Source organism: Megalops cyprinoides, chromosome 3 (assembly GCF_013368585.1).
Source record: "Megalops cyprinoides isolate fMegCyp1 chromosome 3, fMegCyp1.pri, whole genome shotgun sequence".
Taxonomy (NCBI): Eukaryota; Metazoa; Chordata; class Actinopteri; order Elopiformes; family Megalopidae; genus Megalops; species Megalops cyprinoides.
In genome coordinates this window covers 26,838,033-26,855,019 of record NC_050585.1, presented here as the reverse complement: position 1 = coordinate 26,855,019, position 16,987 = coordinate 26,838,033, and the positions used below count along the sequence as shown (strand labels likewise).

Below are 16,987 nucleotides of genomic sequence, written 5' to 3'. Positions count from 1 at the left end.
GATGGGTGAAGCACTAATGAGTGGGGCACCCTGGGATGGGAGAAGTACAGTGGAGGAATGCACGAGGTACTCCTCTGTGCATGAAGTGCATAGGTGCGCTTCCCGAAGGGGAGGGCAGTGTGACAGAGTGCTGTTACTACAGTTGAGTATGTGCTATGACTGCCATGCCAACAAGCCTGGCTCTTGTCAAAGCTGAAATCTGGTATCCCGTAGACCCGGGTTTGAGGCCGGGTGGGGTGACTGCTCTCACCCTTTGCTACAGTCTCCATAGCTGCATTATTAATTGCTGCTGTGCAATTAATAATGCAGCTTGTCCCAATGTGACTATGCAGCTTGTCCCAATGTGGATTTCTTTCTTCTAGAAAGAAGTTGGATTTTTCTTGGGGTTTATGGGAAGAAATACCAAAATAATAGCAGCATACAGTGGTGACAGTGGCTCTGTTACAAATGGCATCAGCACTGCCACCTAAAAATGGTGCTGGAATGTGGAGGTGTTCCAATGGTGATATCCCAGGACACTTTGCTCTGAAATGCCAAGGTATGCAATGTGTTACTGCCTGTCCTCTCAGCAAAGCACCAATGCTATTAGTGAAATGGAGACATTTTAAAGGCATTGCTAGCTAGCTTACCATAACTACACAGATGTGTCTGAGGTTTGCGATCTAGGCTAACTACCTATCACATCCATGTAGTCTATATAGCTGACATGAATAAATAAATGTCTTAACTTCTCTAGGTACACTATTGTGTATACAGTGTCAACACTGAAATAGCTCAGCATTATGATTCCAGCATACTACTATGATTTCCACTGCAGGAAGAGAAAATACTGGCCTTGATCAAGCTTATCCTAGATTCATTATTTTATCATTCAAGCATACCCTGCTTTTGCGGTTTCCACCATTTGTGTGGTCATTTGTGTCAAGTAAAGGTGCTTCAGTGATGGCAATGTGAAACCCTTGTCAGTAATGTCAGCAACCACATACTTGTTGAACAAGAAACAGGTGAATTTTGACATATAAAAAAGACTCCGTCATCAAGGATTCACTTGATAACTTGGTCCAAGTTATCTGAACCACTTTCCTCTAGCTTCAGGTCAAAGATGTCCATCTACTGCCACCTGAAGGATGGTTGAATGAAAGCCTAATGGTGCCACCAGCCAAAAGACATCTGTAAAACTGAGATAAACAAATAAATCAAAATGAAATATTAGTAAGATACACTACAAACATACTTGCAAATACATTTTATTTTCTTTTAAAAATACAGTAGTTTTTTGATAGTGCAAATTCATACATTAAACGATCAGCAGACATCTCACAAATTCATATATAATATATTCTTCCATTTATTATGCATAAACTATGCTCAAAGTATTTTTATTAATGTCCTGGCAGAAAATTTAACCTGTGAAATCCCAGACTAAATTTGCACACTGTTTTAAATTAACAACACAGGTTTACTAAGCACTCAATCATTCTGCTTATGTTGTAAACTATTACATTTAACAAAAAAAAACAAGTGCAAAAAAAAAACAAAACAAAGATCAACAGGTCTGTGAAAGTCTTCACCCCAAAACTCAAGGCATTGTCTATAGATTTGTGGACAAACACCACTTTTGAAGAGAATTAGTAGGAGAAGATAATTCAAACATAATGTTTCCTTATTAACATTTCTGCAACGAATTCTCCCTTCAGACAAGTGAATTCATACAGCTTGTTGGTATTTACACACAGCACAATGAGTGACCCATTTAGTGGTTCACTCTCTCTCTCTCTCACTCACTGTAACATCAGTTACCTTGTCTTCCTCTCTATCATACTCCTATTCAAGTACAGCTGGCAGTAATGTGTAGTCACATTCTTTTCTTCTGTCAGTACCATATTCTTACACTGCTACCAACAGTAACAGCAAAAAAAGTGAACTACTGTTATTATTCCTCTGTTCAGTTAGTGATATAATACTGTATATGGTAATTCTTCAAACAAGTTAAAATATTTCTGACCAATAATTTGGTCGCATTACAGTCAAGTGTTATGATATCAATAGCAATAATATGAATACAAGTAGACTGGTTCATGGAAATGAAATTAGTGTTTAGGATCACAATGATGTCAGAGACATCTGTGGTTGCTGGAGGAACACTTAAATGCTGATCAGTTTTGCCCTCTCTGTGTTTCATCCACAGATCCAGTAACGTGATGGGTGACAGACATGGGTGCACACCCTTTCTCCCTACACCAGAGAGGGGGCATCTAAGGACAAGGGCGCAGCGAGGTAAGTGAAATCAGACACTTCCTCTGCCAACTGCAGCAGAGTGGGCAACATATCAGTGCCCTCACCCGCCTCTTCCTCCTCTTCACCCCCATCTTTCTGCTGGGCATCCCACCCTAAAGTGGCAACTGTAACGACAAAGAAGACAGAAGGGAAGGATGAAAGGAAGAGGTGAGGACAGGATGAGGAATGTGTTCACATTTGTTACATTACATTACATTCTACATTACATTATTGTCATTTAGCAGACACTCTTATCTAGAGTGACTTACGCAGGTTATAGTTTTTACATATTATCCATTTATACAGCTGGATATTTACTGAGGCAATTCTGGGTTAAGTACCTTGCCCAAGAGTACAGCGACAGTGCCCCAGCAGGGAACTGAACCAGCAACCTTTTGGTTACTAGCCCTGCTCCTTACCACTATGCTATACTGCCACCCCATCTGTGAAGTTCAGCTGTATATGACCTCCCACCGCACCTCGCTTTACCTGTTTGCTTGTCTGTTTGTGTATTTGAAGAATTGGCCTGCTGCACAGTCCCCTGCCTCCCACCCAGGTCATCGGCCGGCAAGCCTTCACCAGGGGAGCAAGGAGCAGGGCTGAACAGCTGAGAGACAGTAAAATTAATCACATTGTTATTCACTTCCCTTCTCACAATCCAATCATTTAACCTTCTTATCTCCCTATAATTTTCCCTTCATAGTCGTACTTGTGACCAGGCCGTGATATTGAGAAGTGAAAAGATTAATGTCCTATAGAACAGGCTGTTGCACAACTGAGTGGAGCTGGGTGTTCAAGACTCACATTCACATTACGCTGCAATGATGTCATGGTTTACAATTTCTGCTGTGATAAAATACATTAATCAGCATTGGGGAGTAACAGAATACATGTAACGGCATTATGTATTTAAAATACAAAATATGAGTAACTGTCTTCCATTACAGTTACCATTTAAATTGATGGTAATCAAATTACAGTTACATTTTAAAAATATTCACATTACTGAAGGGATTAGATTGGATTTTTTTCATTTAATTTCATTTTTTTTTCATTTAATGTTTATTCAGTTGGAAAATCTATCCAATGATAGGCACCTCGGGGTGTATCTCCCATATGCCCCTCACAAAAAAAAAAAAGAAAAAATTGCACAGCCTCCCTGACAAGACAGTTGAATGCAGAGTGAGACAGAAAGCAGCCAGTGCAATAAGTTTATGCGGGACCATTTTTCTTTCAAATTTGGCAAAAGTCGCAACATAACAGTACAATGCAAGCTGTGTTTGCCAGCAACCAAACTACTATCCGCTTTAAAAGAGTCGACCTCTAACCTGAAGAAGCATCTTGAAATAAGTTCTCTTCTTCATTATTTAAGATAATATTGATCGCTACCTAGCTATCTTACATAGTTTGGCTGCACTGGATTAGCTATTCAGCTAGCTAGTAGACTAGTAGGTATAGTATTAAAGCTAACTAGCCAACGAGTAGATACAGTGACAAAACAAGTGAAATTTCACATATTCAAAACTGCGATTACTCCAACAATTTTACACTACTCATATTATACATTAAATTGTTAAGCTACTCCTTTCTCACTCACAATGTATTTGGGGAGGCTTGTGCCGTGTGCCGTGTAATGTACAGTTTTTGTATTAACATTTACAATTCTGAAGAGACTGCGATGAAATGCCCATAGACTTAATATGGGGGTGCCAAAATGTTAGCCACAACAATGCTAAGTGAACATTCTAAAAATAACCATTCAGAACCTTAGTCGGATGAACGTTCTTTAAAAAACCATTAAGAACGTTCTTCGGATTCCATCTTGCTCTTTGTATTGCAGTAAAAAAAAAATCACTCAACTATTTAGATTTTGACATCACTTGGACATAGTTCGTGAGAATCACCCAACCAGTATATGCCACATTCACACTTTTACTTACATACTTTTAAAAATTAAAAACACAGTGTTCAGAAAGTAATCCAAAGTATTTAGATTACGATACTTACCTTGAGTGACCTAACAGAATACGGTACAAATTACATTTTAGGGCAAGTATTCTGTAATCTGTAGTGGAATACATATTAAAAGTAACCCTCCCAACACTGACATTAATGACCAACTGATATAACACTGGACAGAATAAAACTTCCATCAAAGACAGAGTACTGTATTTACTTGTGGCTTGTGAATACATATTATGTATTAAAGAGGAAAGTGCCCGAACATGGAATACTTTGAATGGAGTACTAAGATATGGCTTTACTAGGGATGTAACGGTACAGTGGGCCCACGGTTCAGTATGTATCGCGGTTTTTGGGTCATGGTAACGCTACGGTTTCGGTATCTTTATATTTAAGAAAAAAATAAAAACACATCACCCTTTAAACAATGAACTCTTTATTTAGCCTACAGACAAATAAAACTTTCTATTCAGAAAAATGGCAGCATGACTGACTAGTAGGGCTGCTCGATTATGGCAAAAATAATAATCACAATTATTTTGGTCAATATTGAGATCACGATTATTTAACACGATTACTCATTGACTTTAGAAACATCACGCATTTATTGAACTTTTAACCCTTTCGCATAGTAACTTATGTTTATGCTATGTAGCGCTACTGTTACGTTACATGGTTTGTTACGTTTTCATTAGCGTTATTAAGCTTCTCATTGTTTTCAGTTAGCATTTGCTATATTTTTTAATGTTAAATCGCTGTTAGAATTAGCTAGAATTCTTCCAATCTAGTGTTCTAATCGCACTAGAGATGAAATGGTATGAAAATTTATACCGTTGAAAAATCTCCAGAGCGCTATCACTGCCTTCCGCCATGTTTTCACTACCGCAAAACAAACCCACATTGCATGCCTATGACTTTAGTTGCATATGACTTTAGTCTTGACAAAACAAGAAGTGTTTGAAATTGTCTTGACAATAGAAGAAGTGTTTGAAATTGAAGGGTCTTGACTTGACAATACAAGAAGTGTTTGAAATTGAAGGGTCTACAATTCTATGACATACACTAGTATGGTACCGAATTTCTGTTGCATTTTATAAAGCAACAGAATAGGTACATTTTGAATTATACTGGTATGTAAGAAGTTACAAATGTTTCCCCTATGGCTTTTCTTATATCACATGACACCATATTAATTCTTTAACAGTCTTTCAAAAGGATCACTTACATGGTGCAATACCAAATATAATCTGGTTGCAGTTGAACTTCATACATGCAAACATATAGTATACAATACAGAACTGCCAGGCCGTGTGTGGGTCAGCAATCCCAAGCAATGCCCCAAACATCGGTATCCTGATGTTTATTGCTGCCTAGCTGGCTACCTCACAGGTAAGTAAGGAAGTAAATATTTAGCACAAAGCCACAGATATTAAGAAATCAATTTAATGCTGTCAGGATGATTTATTGGGCTAGCTATCTGGCTAAATTAGAGTACAGCGCTTTTAAAATCAGGGGACTCTAAGGCAGAGTATGACTAGCTAGCCAACTACCAACCAAAGGATCAGGAATGTTAACTTCACCTACCCAGCTATTTTGTTTAGCATTTTCTTCTCTTATTTTGTTTGGCTCTGTAGCGAAGGGCAAGAGCAGTCATCCCACCCGGCCTCGAACCCGGGTCTACAGGGTACCAACCATGCCACTTTGGCCGTGACACCAAAGAGCCAGGCTCGTTGGTATAGCAGTTAGATCGCATACTCGACCGTAGTGACGGCACTCCATCACAGGCACTTTGCCTTTTCAATCAGTCTGAGCCACACATTTTTCCTCTCCGACTCTGTGGGGTCACTCATTACCATAACAATGCAAAGAAAACTTTATCCTTTTTAATTGTATCAGCATTTAAGACACAACAACTTTTCACCACAATGATAATAGCTGCCTGTATCTCAGGAGGGAAAAATGTTATGTTTTTGCTTTTTCATCTCCGTAGTGACTCCTGGATGTCCGATGTTTCTCATGAAGTGGATGAACAGCACCCTGCCAGCACAATATCAGAGTCGGTAACAAGGAGAGCCTTAGGCTGTTCCTACCTCAGTCAGCAGGTCCAGGCCGGGCCCGGGAGACAGAGGAAGACAGGAGTCAATGAGAGCCAGGGGGTCACACGGATCAATCCTGCCACACAGGGTTTATGATTAATGAAATTATGATTATATACTGTAGTTAACGTCTTTGTTGTTCATTTGCAGCTCCTACAATTGTTCAAAAGCAATCTTAATTCATCAGGTGACAGCTGCTCTTTTTATACACTGTAGAGGTTTTACTGGCGTGCTGCTCAGTCCACATGAATCAGAAGAAGCTCATCCTCACCTGTCAGGGCTATTCTGTCCTGTTTGAGAAGATGCAGCATCCTCCAGCAGGGAGAGATCCAGCTCTACAGTGGGTGTTGGGGGGGAGGATAGAGAAGGCCCCACAGAGGACTGGGGCTGGCCCTCAGTCAGCTGGGCTCTGAGGAATGTAGGAAATATGACAGTGGCAGAGAGAGGGAACACACAGATGAACAAGAGCGAGACAACAAATGCTGTTAACAAGTGATACACATGAGAGAGTGAGACAGAATGAGATCTGTTTGAAATGCTTCCTTGCTCCTCACCGAAGCCTACCCTCCATCACCCCTACCTAAACTGTACAGCGAACTGCAGCAAAGCCAATACCTTACCTGCGCTGTTTCTGTGCTCCTATGAGGGGTTCCAGCAGATGAGTGATGTCTGAGATGATCATTCCATTTGGGTACACACTACCGCTGACCGAGTCCAGCTGCCACAACATCACCACAATGTGTATGAGCAGCAGATACCCTGACTCAGCATTACTTCATAAATGCATTATCAGCCAAGTGTAATGCAAGATGTACTGCATGCCAGATTCATTCTTTAATGACAACTGTAATTACTGGATTATGACAACAGCCGACACAGTAAAAATAATGACTCACTTGTATCCCATGCAGAGTGGAGGTTGGCTGGCTGTGATCCATGCTGATGGATCTGCTGTATTTGGGAGGGGAATGGGACACCCCTGAGCTGTCAATCATTAGGGGCCTGGGAAAGACAGAGGGAGAGTGGGGGACCCAGTCAGAAAGACAAAGACAAAGAAAGAAGGGGAGAAAGGGAAAGAGTGTGGAAAAGGATATATTCCTCCATGTGTCCTATACACTTGGGTAAAACTGTACTCAATAGCTAACCTCAAGGAATGGCTCCTGGTGAAAACACTCCAACATTGATATCAGCATGTACCTTTGTCAATTTTAAGCATATGGTGAACAAGATAATGAACTACTGACAAAAACAACTTCCCTGTATTTTTCAGGTGCCTTAAAAACATGCTGCACCCATACAGATAATCATGAATTGTGTGGACTTTGTCAGACTGTAATAGTTAAACTTTAACTCAGGAAGATGCTACACTGATCTCTATCACTGCAATCACTGGAAATGAACATCCATAGAGTATCAGACATTGATATGAATGTCATGGAAAAGTTTGCGAACAGAAACCAAAGTGGCCTCGTGTCTTCTGTCCTTCACAAATACAATGTTTTGTCATTTGCACAACGTGACACACAGACATGTGGGGAGTGGACACACCATTTACTCATTATAGTAAAAGTCAATATTTCTACCAGAACATTGATGTTTGCCCATTCATTATGTTGGTGTGGTTTTCCCCTTAGAACCCCTGCAAATAATATAGAATGCATGACCTGTAAGATCAGCTATGGATGGCTCTGCATCACAGAAGCACCTTCATGTTTACTGTGTCATGGATTTAGGTATGACATGTATTGTAGTGTGGTACATACAGTTTCCTCTTGATGCCTGTGATCCCTTTGGACTGGACTGTACTGGCAATGAAGTGAATGATCTGTGTGTGATAGACAGAAGGGAGGGACAGAGAAGATAAAAATGGAAAATGAGAAGAGGGAAGAATGAAGGAAAAGAGCACAGGAGAAGAAAACAATGAGAAGCAGAGAGAGACAGGTGTTTACTTCCACATGTGCACTCAATATTACAGTCACAACCTCAGAAAAACCCAAGGAAGACCCCTCAACCCCATTTCCCAATCTTTACTTTACTCCAACTCTTCTCATTGCATTTAACTTCTCTTGACCCAGCCTCCCAAGCCTGACCCCTCCCACATCACTGTGGTACCACCCACACAACACCCTTCCCTGACGATACTGGTGTATGTTGTATCCCTAAACCTTTTTCACAAAATGGGACAGGTTAGTTCAGCCATTGCTGGATCAATGCATGGGTAACCAGTGTTAATGTTGGAAGCTTTTCTACACTTAGCCTTCACCTTTTCACTAACATACATATTTCTCTTAGTCATATTTTAGTCATTACACCCTTATTCATAGTTTATTAGTTGTTAGTTGACAAACACCCTGGAAATATTAGTCTAGTTTTGATCCTTTTGTCACATTTTTGTCTTTATGTGTTTTTTTATTACATAATTCTAGCCTTACCCTTAACCTTTCATTGAGTAAATACAGATGTCCTTACACCATATGCCATTCATATATCTTTAATTGCAAAGCCAACAAAACAGCTAACATCACTATTGTCTCCCTATTGGACTCCCAGATGTGTATTCTGCCACCACTAGCAAGCCTATTTAAACTAATAAAGGTCTTGCTTAGCTGATAGCTTGAATCAGGTGTGCTATTACTTGAATAAATCTAACATATGACATGATTAAAGCAAAAGCTGAATGAATTAATGAATGCAGGACAAAGAGTGGACATATCAATTGTTATTCTAATTTAGAAGCTTATAAAATATTTTATTCAATTCAACTCCAATCAATTCAACTTAAATTATACTTTAGGGGCAATTACTCACAACCTAATATTTTGCCTTCATGACAAGAGAAAGTCAAGTTTAGACTTTGTGGAGAGACTGGTATCCTGCTATAGCCTCTAAAACTAACTGGAGAATGAGGAAGTGAGGAACAATGCAGCTTGAATAGTTTGCTAGCAAACTATTCTTTTCTTCTTCTTTTTAAGCCAGCGTGACAGCTAGCTGAGCTGGGAAGAACACCACTAGGGAAGAACATCAAGAATGATTCATTTTTTCCAAAGCATGCATGTATAGGAACGGACTGAACTAATCACACAATCATGCAAAAATTGAAATTAAATCACTGCAATTTTCATCGAGTCATCTTTTCGTCAGAGAAAATGAAAAGATGTTTAGTTATAGTTAATTTTTAAAGGCGTTACATCTAGTTACTATCATGTCTTCATCATGGGGAAAAAACTGAGGACAAATTTTAATCATTTACATTCAGGTTAATACTAACTGGCTTTTCCATTAACTTGAAAACATGCATGAAAATGTATAATATCATATCAATAAATATTATTCTGGTTTTTCAGTTTCACTCTAAATAAGCAAAAATACAATTACACACACACACACACACACACACACACACACACATACACATACACTATATGGACAAAAGTATTTGGCCACACCTGTTTTTCAGGGTTTGGGCTGGGCCCCTTATCCCCAATGAAGGGCAATCTTAATGCTTCAGCATACCAAGACATTTTGGACAATGCTATGCTTCCAACTTTGTGGCAACAGTTTGGGGAAGGCCCTCTTCTATTCCAACATGACTGTGCCCCAATGCACAAAGCAAGGACTCTAAAGACATGGTTTGATGAGTTCAGTGTGGAAGAACTTGACTGGCCCGCACAGAGCCCTGACCTCAACCCCATCAAGCACCTTTGGGATGAACTGGAACGGAGATTGCGAGCCAGGCCTTCTCGTACAACATCAGTGGCTGACCTCATAAATGCTCTACAGATTGAATGGGCACAAATTCCCACAGAAACACTCCGAAATCTTGTGGAAAGCCTCCCAAGAGGTTTGGAAGCTGTTATAGCTGCAAAAGGGGGACCAACTCCATATTAAAGTATATGTATTTGAATACAATGTCATTACAATGTAATGGTCAGGCGTCCGAATACGTTTGTCCATATAGTGTAGCTCAGAATCAGAGTGAAAGAAGATTTTAGCATAGTTCTTCAGTCAAAAGTCAAAAACAAATATTTAATTCCAATCAATCAAATCAAATGCAAGCAATCAAACTATGAGCTTGTGGTCAAATGACTACTTTCCACAAGGATGGGAATTTTGTAGTGCTGGAGCAGAGGAAGTTAGCCACTAGAGCAGGCCACTACATGTTAAAAATGTATATGCCAACACCAAAAAATATCTTAAAAGTAAGCTCATACAATGTCAACAGTTGTACCATAGCCTGTGAAAGCCTGTTGCTGTTGCTAAAGAACAATATTTCTAATGAACTATATTTACGTAATGTAACACATTTAATCTTACATGTTTTAAATCAAGAACCAGTGGATATTGATTTTGGCATTGCTGAATTGTTCACATTTACCAAAACAAACAAACATTTTATCTGTAAAAGCCCAAATATCTATCTTCAAGCAACTTTGCATGCATCAAAAAGCCAGAATCCAAAGTCTTTAACTGGTTAGACATACTGCGTCTACATTATGACAGCATCAAACATCAGTAGAAATTCCTCAAACCTTAAACATTCAGATATGGTTCCATCTGCTGTCATCCAATCATCCATTGCAGCCTCATCCCAAACATAACAACTTTCATGTATCATCATCCAGTTCTGCTTCATTATTTACACCTCAGCTGAAAGAGATCAGTTCACGGTGTCATCTAATTGAGCTTCCTCCTAAAAATTCCAGCATCCAAGTTTTCTCACATATGAATTAAATACAAAAGTTGTGCCACAAAATGAAGAGGGGTTTGCTAGAATGGTGGTTCTCAGCCTATCTTTTGGCAATTGCACCACATATATAACTGTACATCTCAAGTACACCCTAATGAAAAGCACAGAAATATAAAAGGGACCTAATGTGTGTGGCAAAACATTCCCCACACCGCTACACTGCCGCCACCAGCCTGTGCCATAGCCACCAGTCAGAATGGGGCCATGGACTCATGGTGCTTAGACCAAATCCTGACTCTGCCCTCAGCATGATTATAACAGGACCCCAGATTTGTTGGACCAAAAAAGGTTTTCCACTCCTCAATTTTCCAATGTTGGAAACACCATTCTATGTAAACCCTACACACTGTTGTGCATGGAAAGCCCAGACTGGCAGCCATTTCAGAGATACTGGAACTGGCACCGACAATCGTACCATGCTCAAGTCGCTTAGGTCACTCTGCCACCACTGCCCATTCTAACATTCATTCGAACGATAACTGGATGCCTCAATGCCTGTCTGCCTGCTTTATTTAGTAAGCCACAGCTATGTGGCTCACTGTCTGCAGGAGTGGTCCATTTTGGTAAACAGGGTGGTATACCCGATAAATTGGCCACTTAGTGTATATATTTATGTATATATATATATATGAAACTACATTATTTTCATTTATGCTCTTATCCAGGACGACTTACAAAAGTGACAATTTTATCCATTTATACAGCTGGGTATTTACTAAGGCAATTGTCAGTTAAGTATTTTGCCCAAGGGTACAACAGTAGTGCCCCAGTGGGGAACTGAATTAGCAACCTTTTAGTTATGAGCCCTGCTTCTTACCACTACGCCACACTGCTGATATCATAATCATACCATTAAGAATAATGGGATATCAAGAGCTAAATAGTTTATCAAATTTAGAAAATCACTTGCACGTTAATCTACCTAGCCTTGAAATACGTGTGGTGGCAACCAAACTTTCTGTGATGGAAATTTGAAACTGAGAGTCAAAGATCAGACTTAATTGCATAACAATTCATGACCTTTACAGCTGAGGTATGAAGTATGAAGCAGAATTTGATGTCAGTGCATGACAATTTCCACCGAGGTATAAGAATGTTTGAGATGAGGAGGTTTTGGATAAAGCTTTGGAAGAATGAAGCTAATACAAGCTGACAGCATGTTGAATATCTTTTTTGTTTGAGGTTTGAGTTTATTCCCTTAAATATAGTGTGACAATGTCCTAATATGGCCACATCCTTGGTGCAATTTGTGATAGCTGAGAATTCAACAGTTCAAAATCTGCCATCAATAAAACTATGACATCAATTCAATTCTCATGCAGTGAATAACTAACACTCAACAGCCATTATTTAATGACTGAAACTCCATCTGCTGTTAAAATGTGCTTACTGCTATCAGAAAATGGCTGTGTTAGACATTACTTTCCTTTGTTGAGCTGCTATGACTTCATGGCTTGTTTACAGGATTCTATTGTAGCACACTGGTGTATCTTAAATTCTGCTGTAACTTCTGATGTTGTTTCAAAATATTTATACATAATGCTGTTTTCCATCGACATAATTCAAGTGATTTGTGAATTCAAACAGTTCTGGTCTGAAGCTATGGAAGAAAACAATTGAGCCATATTGCTCCCATTTTGCTTACTGTAGAAACTTAGATATAACATGTTTTTAAGGTTCAAATGCATTTCCTCTTATTGATGTGTATTTCTGCCTATCCTCATAAGACACCAGTTTTTAAGAGTTAATGTTTATGCAACTGAATTCTTCAAACAAAATGTATTTTCTGACCTATTTAATTAACATATTTTAAGCAATGGAGTGTTTTTAAGAACTCTATTTTGAGTACAGTAGCATTCAAAAGCTCATGCCCACCCCTGCTTTTTACCCAGAGAGACCACGCGCATTCCCTCCACACATCTCCACCCTCCCATTCTCTTCTGGTCACACCTCTCCCTACCTTGCGAATGATCTTGTGCTGCTGCTGGTACCTCTGCCTCAGGGAGTCTACTTCCCTCCAAAGACTCTCATTCTCCCTGCAGGTCATAGACAAGCAAAACCAAGCAGGATTTTTCTTCTCTAATTTCTGAACTGCACAGCAGCTTCAGCATATTCAAGCGCTGCTGTACACTTCAGGCAAGTTAAAAAGAAATCAATGCATCTTCTCATACAAGGTTTAAATGGTGTAAATTCAGGCGAGTGACTTACCTCCTCAGGCCCATCAGTTTGGAGTCAGAAATGTCCTGCCAGCTCCTCACCTGGCCAAGCTCCAGCAGGACCTGTGACACTTGAGCCATACCCTCTTCCCCTCCACGGCTCACTGACACCTGTCGGACAGGGAGGAGTGGCATTGACAAGTAACTGTAAATGGATAGAAGAGGAAGATGGTAGAAAGAAGTAAAACCAGTAAAATGCCCCCCCCCACTTTACTCCTGTTTGCTCCCGTACCTTTCTCCGAATAAGCCCCAGCAAATGAGGCTGCGTCTGCTGGAAGTGCGGATGCTGGAACTCCACGCTGTCCACCCTCTGGCTATCCCGGGGTAGCCCTGCATCCACCTGCACCACTTTGTGGAAACCATCTGTCCCCGCAGGCAGGCACAGAAATTATTTGTATTATTGTTTATTTGCATGGCAACCTTTCGGTTACAAGTCCTGCTCCTTAACTACTATGGTACACTGCTGCCCCACCCAAGGGTAAGAGTATCCGGTAAGAACAGAGGGTTATATGTATGGGCAAAAGATACAAGCATAGGTTATGAGTGAGGGTACCGATTCAGGGTTGGGTGGGGAAAGTGTGTGCTGTGTGGTATTTATGGTAGTCCAGTTGGTTGACTGAAGGATACTTACACATATTGAGCTGTCGCACAAAGCTGGTCATGTTGCTGTGTTTAAAATAGAGGGGCAGGATCTCCTTGCTGAAGCGCTGCTCATCACATACTAGAAAGCTACTGCCATCCTGTGGAGAGAACAGGAGGGAAAAGTGGAGAGGTAGAAAAGGAAGGGGAACAGAGAAGGGGAGAATGCTGGAAGACGCTGTATCTAAGAGGAAAAAGGTATGTAGAATTTTTTAAAACACCATATTCTGTGCATACTCTTCTACTTATGATGGGACAAAGAACCACATATGCTGCGAATATTCCCTTATGGGTTCAAGGATCTGAATGTCCAAGAGACAAATTTGATAGAAATGGAGTATAGAAATAGAAATTACAGTAAATAGTGTCCAAAGGACAAATTAGGGTTAGTGGAAAAAATAATTTATACATATAAGGGAATATAAAGTTATTTCTTAATCTTTTTAAGAAATCCAAAATGGTGGTAAAGTCAGCCTGGTGGACAAAATACTACAAAATAAATTAAAAATAAATTATAAGAAATCATATTCACTGTAAATTCCAGTAATGATGCAAGGACCTCTTCAAAACTGCAAGATTAGTAACCTCCTCAAATTTGGCTATGAACATATATTTGTCATGTGATTGGCTCGTGTCAGCCATATTGTTTAATGTACAAACATTTACTGAAGATCTTTTTGGAAGGCTTGGGCAAATGTATTATGTCCAAAACAAGCAATTATTTGAAGCATTTATATGAAACATCTAACACTGACAATAATCACTAATATGTGCCAAATTCTTAAGCTGTGATTGCTATGTTCCCTAACACATCACCTTTACATCCCTGGACCTGTCTCATGTGTGGTGCAGCAGATGTTCTGTCTTGTTTGTGATGTCAGACATAATTTGTATATAACATGTGTATGTGGCAAAATATGGCTGATGGTAACCATTTTACTCAACAAAAACAAACTTAACTTCAAGTGGAATATCCAAAAACACAATAGACAGATAGTCAATAGATCAGTCCAAGATGAAATTACACTTAATTTAAGTGTTTCATTTCAGTAGGCGGTTTTTTTTTAATTTTCCACCTTGAAGAAAATACAGTACGGCGGACCTCATGTGTACATATTGCAAATAAATGCAAATAAACAAATTTCACTGCTGCGAAATCTACTAGCCTATAGTAGCCATATCATGGGACCGACAGTAAGAAAATCGCTGTGACAGCATCTCCGATAGCCTTCCCCCAAAAACCCTAAAATGTTTCGTAAATTTCTTAAAAGTCTGGAATTTATTGTTGTTTTGCTGAAAAACAGTAAGACGAAAAAAGACAATATGGCACTTTCAGTGCTCGGCCCTCCAAAACCAAAAATAACGAACATCATGGCTCCAGCACCTTCTGTGCTTGATATTCCCCGGTCCTCAATCATCCGCTCACTCGCTTACATATGGTTTCTCCATTAATTTCGATACCACTATCACAGTACACATCCCAACCAATTAAAAAAGGCGCCCTTTTTGATATGCAAATGAGGTAGCGCGAGTTTACCAATGACCAGACGGAACCCCTTTCTCCGTGAAACCCACCAATCGGATTAGCGGTTAGCAATTTTCTATTTAAAACTGGACGTCTAGTAGGTCAGAGGGGCAACCAATAGTGACAGCGCTTCAGTAACATATGCGGAATACACGTGGGTTTGTGCTTGTCCATCAACAGTTTGTTACGCAGTTTCAAAAAGGGTTTAGGCGAAGTATAATTCGTATTCAGAGGTTAATTCAGTCTTACTTAGGCTTAATACAGGTCTATTTGTAGAATGCATTCAGTAAATGGACTGCATATAACCTGCTTCGCGGTCACGGTTTCATTTAGCCCAGTCAGAACATGGTGAAAATTATTTTCTTCATAAACACATTTTCAAGGTATCATTTTCTGCCTGCTTGAACATTTTCATCAATTATTAAACTCTGAAAGCAAACAGGTTATGTTCAAATCTGATTAAAATGTAAAGTCACAAAATATATCTATTCTTTGTTTTGAATGTCATCAAGTAAAAAAACATTTCAAAGAATGTGAGAGGCTGAAAGGCGAATACGCCCTGCCCTAGGCTAATCACAGATGCCCGAGATTTTGGATCGCTTGCTGCGGTGACGCAGTCTGTAAATTTCCAATTACTGTACGTATTTGTCTACAGGCGTACGTCATCAACGTAAGAGTCCAAGTTAACTTTAGAGTCACTTGATAAATTTCTATAATCGGGTGAAATTCAACAACGTGTTTCAAACAGACCATTCGGATAAAACATATTCAGGTTTTCATATAAAACAATTTAGGTATGTACATGATCGTTGTAGCGCCATCATGTCATGTAGCCTAGTTAGAATGACTCTGATCCCACGCCATTCAATTTCGACACAGACACACAGCTTAAACACGCACGACTGTTCGTTTCAAACGTTCTGCCCGAACGTAAAGTCTGCAAAAGCGAGAGTCATCCCTGTGCGTATCTGCTACTCACTTGGCTCCAGCAGATGAGATCATTTGTTGAGTGATCCTCAACCAGTGTCCAGAGTTTGCTGAGGAAAGCAGGTACATTACAGTTTTGCTTCATTTTGCTGTTGTTTGGTTGAACAACAACCAGGTCTAATAATTTTTACAAGTTCGACCGCCAATGTCTGTAGCTGTTATGTAAATAAAAATGGCACCGAATGTTTTAATCAATGTTCAGATCTGTGAAGTATCCTCTCCAACCGCAAGCACAGGCTTTATGAGACGTCCTGGTAAAATGTGGACCTCAGATGGCCCGTACCACACGTGAACGGTGGCATAATACACACGCCCATTTTCACCACCCTCCAATCACAAATCGGAGTATGACCATAAGACTGATGTATTCGCTACATTAGATAACCGTCCACCTGGAGCCGCCTGTGTATTTGTAACTAAATATATACTGGACATTTTATATTACACATACAATCATACGATTAATACTATCACCTATCGGTTTGAAGCAGTTAAACTAAAAACTGCCTATTTGACTCACACCCTCACGATGAAAATA

General features: G+C 39.7%; 1 protein-coding gene across 1 annotated transcript; it reads right to left on the bottom strand.

The window, feature by feature from the left end:
• Nucleotides 1-1,775: 1,775 nt before the first annotated feature.
• On the bottom strand, nucleotides 1,776-16,705 carry si:dkey-18a10.3 (heat shock factor protein). The gene is made up of 12 exons (XM_036525315.1): nucleotides 16,442-16,705; nucleotides 13,930-14,038; nucleotides 13,531-13,661; nucleotides 13,291-13,409; nucleotides 13,043-13,118; nucleotides 8,099-8,160; nucleotides 7,232-7,337; nucleotides 6,956-7,053; nucleotides 6,607-6,744; nucleotides 6,330-6,411; nucleotides 2,767-2,884; nucleotides 1,776-2,402 (listed from the first exon to the last, which is right to left on the bottom strand). The coding sequence occupies exons 1-12, from the start codon at nucleotides 16,532-16,534 to the stop codon at nucleotides 2,236-2,238; spliced, it is 1,299 nt and encodes a 432-aa protein (XP_036381208.1). The 5' UTR covers nucleotides 16,535-16,705; the 3' UTR covers nucleotides 1,776-2,235.
• Between the last annotated feature and the right edge of the window lie 282 nt (nucleotides 16,706-16,987).

What these genes read in the sequence shown, in the direction of transcription:
- si:dkey-18a10.3 (XM_036525315.1), bottom strand. Translation starts at nt 16,534, where the DNA reads ATGAAGCAAAACTGTAATGTACCTGCTTTCCTCAGCAAACTCTGGACA. An exon ending in GGACAGAATAGCCCTGACAG is followed by an intron (nt 6,412 to 6,606) that starts GTGAGGATGAGC and finishes CCTGTGTGGCAG; the next exon opens with GATTGATCCGTGTGACCCCC. An exon ending in ACAAACAGACAAGCAAACAG is followed by an intron (nt 2,403 to 2,766) that starts GTAAAGCGAGGT and finishes TTGTCGTTACAG; the next exon opens with TTGCCACTTTAGGGTGGGAT.